The 6,752-nt window shown below is 43.5% G+C and overlaps 1 protein-coding gene across 1 annotated transcript; it reads right to left on the bottom strand.

Annotated features, from left to right (window-relative positions):
- Nucleotides 1–621: 621 nt before the first annotated feature.
- Nucleotides 622–6,492, bottom strand: LOC100839342 (transport inhibitor response 1-like protein Os11g0515500). Its single transcript, XM_003577493.4, has 4 exons — nt 6,244–6,492; nt 5,046–5,555; nt 2,674–3,172; nt 622–1,641 (listed from the first exon to the last, which is right to left on the bottom strand). The coding sequence occupies exons 2-4, from the start codon at nt 5,495–5,497 to the stop codon at nt 862–864; spliced, it is 1,731 nt and encodes a 576-aa protein (XP_003577541.1). The 5' UTR covers nt 5,498–5,555; nt 6,244–6,492; the 3' UTR covers nt 622–861.
- Between the last annotated feature and the right edge of the window lie 260 nt (nt 6,493–6,752).

The raw sequence follows: 6,752 nt of genomic DNA, 5'->3' as shown, positions 1-6,752 counted from the left end.
GCCGCCAAATGGCCAGCGAAAATAAATACCTTCTCTCCTTGGCCTTGTTCCCATGCGAGGAGACTGCGAGAGCGACGGCAACCAACCAGCTACCCAACACACCACCCGCGGCCCGCCTCACATAACTGCCCCGGCCACGCTCAACACGTTCCAGAGTTCACACCTACCGTATATCCTCGTCAAACTCTACAGATATGTGGATCTTTGCAGTAGTTAATTGGAACTTCGAGAGCAACCTGGGCACGGGACTGGGCAGCTGCGATCTGACGGTAAAGACTTGCATGGTACAGCAAGCTGACAAGAGGATATATAGACAAACATAAAGGGAAAAAAAAGTGGAATAGAAGAAAATCGAGCCCAAGCAAGCATGTGAGCATGCGTAGTGGCGACGTTGGCAGAATCAGATTTTGGGTCCACGACTCCACGCTTCTGCTTGTCTCCTTCACTCTGGCAGCAGCAAAACACCGTCACACGAGCTTCCCATGTCCCTACCATTAACAACACAGCAAAGGCTCATCAACCACCACCATACCATGGCCACGAGTCTATCCACGTTCCATACTAGAATGCCCGTCCACGGATCTGCTTGACCATATGAATTTCCCACAACGCCCAGCTAGCTATTGAAATCCTAAAAAGATTTGCATATGGATCACACTTGCCAGAGTTGAGTCGCATACAGACCAGCTATACTGCCACCTTCCGAAGAAGGCCTTACAATACGTATTAATATGTGTTAGCTGCTACAGCCAGGGATAAGATTTGCAGTTTTAAGACTTAATTGAAAAGACTACATCATTTCAGGCCTTCAGTAACAGAGTTCACATTCATATGCACAAGGGGGGTCTTGAGTATTTAATTTTAGAGTGTCTTGACGAATCCAGGAGCGTCACCCCTTGGACCACTGACTGACCTGTAGAGATACAGCTTCTCCACCTTCTTCGCATCACTGGCATCTCCATCTGCCTCTTCGATAGTTCCCGCCTCATTGATGACCTCGACATTGATGCTTGGCATGTGTGCTGCGAGAGACCTGCAACCACCCAGGGTGATGTTGCAGGAAGACATCCATAGTGACCGCAGCGCCTCATACCTATGCATGCCTGCAAGAAGCGCGGTGTCGCCAAACGGGCAGCTCCTAATCTCCAGCTTCTTGAGATTCTTGCAACCATTGAGCACATAGATCATGCCATTGTCAGTATCTCCTGCAAATGCTATAGAAAGCATCTCCAGCCTCTCGGCATACATGCCGATGTACAGGAACACACTGTCCGTGAGAAGGCCTGACACAGATAGACGCCTGAGGCCTTTGCATGACCGAACGATTGCCCCAAAACCCTCATCCAATGGTTGGCCTGTCATGGCATCTGCTGACCTAGGCTGGAGAACACACAGTCTGAAGGACATGAATCGTGGGCAGTTCTTTGCTATGGTAATCAGTGCAGAATTGGTCATCTGTCTGCAGAAATAGAACACAGCATTTAGCTTCCGGCAGCCTATAGATATGGCAACCAGCCCTTGCTCTGTCACACCAGTGCTTGCTAACGCGTCTGCATTTGCACGAAATACCCTCAACTCTTGGAGCTCCAGACAAGAAGAGGCAACAAAGTTCAATCCCACATCCCCAATGTGATCTAGTACCTACAACAATTAAGCTGAAGTGAACAAAATATTTACAACCACCAGCATATTATACAAATGAAAAGGAACATATGAGCAACAAATTTGAACTCTAAAAATCCAATTATCAGAACTGCTCCACTAAAATTAATGCAGCAAGCTTGTAGTTCTATTTTTTTGGGAAGAACTTGTAGTTCTATTAGAAGAGCTGTTAAAACACCCCATACAAGGAGCTTCTCTCGGATTTCCTTTTATGCTTGAGGCCTTACGTTGCCAGTCACCCAGTGAGCTTGTTAGCTCACACTGACACTTCAGTGAAACACCTATCGGATGATGTTTCCCTGACATCAATTGGTCCCATATGAATTGCATTAAATCACCAACTTTCATCATTCTCAAGATATCAGTACCATGTCAAAGAAGCCAAGAGATATCGAAAATGGTGCATTTTCAAAGTTCTCTGGCATTTGTAAGCTGAATCATCGTGTCAATTTGGAGATTATTATATTTTGTTGCACTCGTGGGGTGTGACATTTTCACATGTCTATATTGGCACAAACTAGATTGTTAAACAAGTCGCCATACAAATATGTCGTCTTAAGCAAACAAATAGGAAGCTGAGCAAAATATGTTCTCATGTGTTGAATATACAAAATTCTTGCCTACTAAGTACAACTCAAACATAAGTTTATTACTTATTACTTATTAGCCCACATTACTTGCTAATTGCATTACGACAAGGATTGACAAAATTGGAATTTCTAAATACATAAACAACAGCTCAGCTACATGTCATTTCATAGGCTTGAAGTGCAATAGACTTCTCAGGAAAATACCCCTATCAATCTCATGACAAACACACCTATAAATTTTGGTAAGTTGACAAAATAACACCACCAACCAACTAAAACTCTCAAAAACTGCATTTAATACGTAATTAATCATAATGAGAAACAGGCTAAAATTCCTTTCTCAAAAACTGCTTTTGATACGTAATTAATCATAATGAGAAACAGACTAAAATTCCCTAGCATTAGTGCTAGTAAATCTTACCCACAAGTGTCGGAGGTTCTGACACAGACGGATAACTCCAATAAAATCAGCAGTCCGAAACATCGGAGCAGAGCTAAGGTTCAAGCACGTTAGGTTCTTGCAAACAGAGTGTATTGCTGGAATAATTAAACGTGGAGAATCCCAGAAGCCAGATAAACTCTTCAGAGTATTGCATTGTTGGAGAGCATTGTAAACACGAAGGAGTGCACCTGCACCATCATTATTGCCTAGGGCAAAAGATCCTGTACCTAAATCCACCAGCCGAGTACAAGAAAGAATTTTTGCTAAAACAGCAAGTGGAACTGCACGATTCAACCTCAAACTTTTAAGATTTGGACTCCTTGCCACAAGTCTTTCCAATGCATGAATATTCACCACTCCATTTAAGCAAGCAAAATTCAAGGATTCAAGTGATGTAGAAGGCTTTGGAAAACAACTAATCCAATGACGGCCTCGAAATTCTACCCGACTCTCTTGTAAGTCAAGTTCCCTGAGAAACCTAAAAGTGAAGAGTTACAAACAATGTAAGATGACTTGGATAACTAATAATAACTTTTCTGGAGCACTACTAGATAAATTGAAGAGATGTTGACATAAATTTAGCTTCATAGAACAGAGGTAAGTACAAGAACAAGAGATACTTTCGCAAGTTACTCAGGTAATCACATTTTAGTTGTTATCTAGATAATCCGGTTTATGAATGACATTGGTGCCTCTTGATGCAACCGACTACCAGCTCTAGAAAACAAAAGGACGTGCATGAAGTATTGAATAACCTTTAAAAGTGGTATCAATATGTGTCACATATATTGCAATAATACAATCCGGAATCAAATGGAAATGATGCTTATGAGTAGACATGGAAAAATTGTAAATAAAAATGTAAAACATCTGTAATACTCCCTCCGTCTCATATTAAGTGACTTTCTATTACATGTATCTAGACATGTTTTAGTCATAGATACATTCATATTTAGTTAAATTTGAGTCACTTAATATGGGACGGAGGGAGTAGTTAATAAGGAAAGAAGGACATCTTTTAAGTGCCTTACATACTCTAGGGACTTCAGACCTGTGATGGGTGGAGATCAGGACATGACGTACAGTAAGAGCCATATTCCCAAGATTGATGAGAAAATATTCTCCATTTCTTATGTCTCCAGTTGTGACCGCCGGATTTCCTTGTGTAAGGGTTTCATTGTTTCAGCCTTTTGGGGGGAAGGCTCACCCATACAAGGGAATGCTATACGACATCGTAATTAAACAATGGAGAACTAATATTCGTCTCCCACACCTAGGATCTGAATTGACCCCCAACCAAACGACACGTGACACATCACGTCCAACCTCCAGCGGTGTTTACCCTAGTGTATATCTAGGTACTCCAGGAAGATTTGCCTTTCTTCGAGGATTTGAAGTTTATTATTGGTGGCACTTCCTAGCCTTATATAAGTACTGAATGCTAATCACTAAGCATTTCAGCTTGATACCAAGTCATGCAAATACAGTAAGAATTTTGAGGTTAGTTACAAACTAAAAGTAAACAAACTAAAAAATAGGAACCATGAAAACCTACCGTTACTTAATTACCTATTGAGGGTTAGTACTTCGTAGGACTTCAAATGTGAGCCCTTCGATCAAGATTCTCCGGACCAGGCATAATTTGAATTGAAACTAGCAGTGAAGTTACGAAAAATTGGCTACATGTCACTCCAAATTTGTAGCATTTTGAAACTGGTATTGGTGTTAGTCTAAGGCAGATTACATTAAAACAATGGGTGCAGTGCATTTTAGCAAAGTGCCGCTGAGTCACAGCTTAAGATTGTTGTGGCAAAGCCACCAAGTACTGTGGAACAAATGCGACAAAATTGTATTGCTGATATGTAGCCAACTTTCCGTTAAAGTTAGTTGTGAAAGAACTCTCAAGTATTCTAGTCCTCCTTTAAATTACAACAATATTATACCCAGAATTAGGGACTTGCACATCTTTCCAACATTTGGTAATTCCACATTGCTATATGTAAAGCACCAGTCCACATATGTCATTTAAAATTACTGATGAAAGAACACTCAATTATTCCAGTTATATAAATGAAGCATGTCAAACTTTCTGTCTTCATATAGGGGCATATTTTTATTTGTTAGGAAAAGACTTTAACAAATAATTAGTATGTTTGTATGCAATTTACGTGGCATAGATTGTGTTTTCGTTAGATTGTTATTCAAAAGTACTTACTTATCCGTATTATTTTGTATCACATAAACCTTAATTTTTGGTCAAAGTCTTGTTCTAATGAATCAAATTCAGTCCTATATTTCAAGACAGAGGGCATATCATAACATGAAAACCTCCATGCTTGAAGAATTATCACCTGCAATTGGTGGTGATAGCAGCGAGCCCATCAGTACTGAACCCATCACAACTAACAAGGACGATTGACTTCAAATTGGGGAATGAGTGAGCAAGGTGCTTAAGGCAATCATCAGTGACAACCATCCGCTTCAGCCGGAGCTCTTCAAGGCCAGGGCATGCAAGGGCGCACGCGTTCACCCATGGCTCCGCTGTGGCACCCCACCCAGCTGGGACAAAGCTGAAGTCAGCAAAGTGTGGTTTGCCCTTCACACTCAGCGAGCGCAGGAAGGGGAAACGCTCATGTACACGTTCTGGGCGCACTGCGTAGCAGTTGCATACAAACACCAGGTGGCGAGTGAGGCGCTCGATGCGGTACCATGCCTGGCACACTAAGGACGCAGCATTGCGGTCACGGTGTGAAGTTACAAAGCCAAAGATGTTCCCCACCACTTCCTCAGGAAAGTAGGGCATGTCGTTGTCTCCGAGAACCTACTAAACACCCATTACGTGCACAGTTTCGTTTGGCGACCTGTCCAAAGTCACACATGCACAAGAAATAAAATGCTATATTAGCAATGTGTAGCAATTAATGATCATTTGCACGAAGAAGTACTTGATCATGAATTTCCAACAATTAACACAAGTTATAGTGGATTATGAATCGAATTCCAACAAGTAGGAGTACCATTAATTAAGCACCAGCTCACATAAGTTTTGCATATTTCCATAATTAGAAGTATTCCAAAGAAAAGCACGCAATTAACCTAATAACCGGGGGAATTCGGGGGCGGGGAAATCCATCTCTTCAGACAGAACTCCCAAAATTACCCAATCAAAAAATATTGTTCGCCCAACTCAAAACAAACGCTATCAAGAAAATATCAAGACCCGACGATAAAAGTAACACTCCAGAACCCGGAGATGGATAGAAATTTCAGCTCCATGTGCAAAATCGACCGGCCAAACCGCTTAAATATGCCACGTTTGGCCTCCGGGCGCCGGGCGGAACTAACGAGGGGCACGGTTTCAGCTGAATTGGAAGTGGCGGAGGACACGGTAGGGCAAGCTAGGGCGGCTGCCCTACCTTGATTTTTGCCGCAGTTACGAATTGGGGAAGATTAAGGAGATGAAACGGGGAGCTAAAGGGCTGGATCTGTTGGTGGGGTGATGGGAGGAGAAACGGTCGGGAACGAGAGAATTGAAGGGGAGATAGATACCTGCGATCGAGGCGCTCGCGCGAGGAGGAAGACGAGCGACCGGCGAGGGGCCTGGGGCGCTCGGCAGCGGTATGGGGAGGGAGGGGTGACGGCGCTCGCGCGAGGAGGAAGACGAGCGACGGAGCAAGGGAGCTGGGGCGCTCGGCAGCGGTGGCGGCGCTCGCTCGAGGAGAAAGACGAGCGACGGGGTTGGGCCGTCGGGGCGCTCGGCAGCGAGATGGGCCAGGTGAGGAAGGTTGGCAAGTAAAGTACACAAAACCAACGCGTTAGATCGGTGATAGGGTTGCAGATTGGTATAAGTTTTCTTAAAAAAAAAATCACCGGAATGTCTCGATCGTTTCGTTCGCTAGCAACTAAGCACGAAACTGACAAAACTGGCCCAACGTCGGTTCAGCAACATGGACTGTTTTTCTCCCTTCTCTCTCCTCTCTGCCTTCTCTCTTTTTTCCACCCAAATCACGCTGCCGCCCTCTTCTCTGGCTCCGGCGAGAGCGCCGCAAGCACTCCCG

Source organism: Brachypodium distachyon, chromosome 4, assembly GCF_000005505.3.
Source record: "Brachypodium distachyon strain Bd21 chromosome 4, Brachypodium_distachyon_v3.0, whole genome shotgun sequence".
Lineage (NCBI taxonomy): Eukaryota > Viridiplantae > Streptophyta > Magnoliopsida > Poales > Poaceae > Brachypodium > Brachypodium distachyon.
Note: the sequence above shows the minus strand (reverse complement) of the source record. Positions and strands in the feature narration are given on the sequence as shown.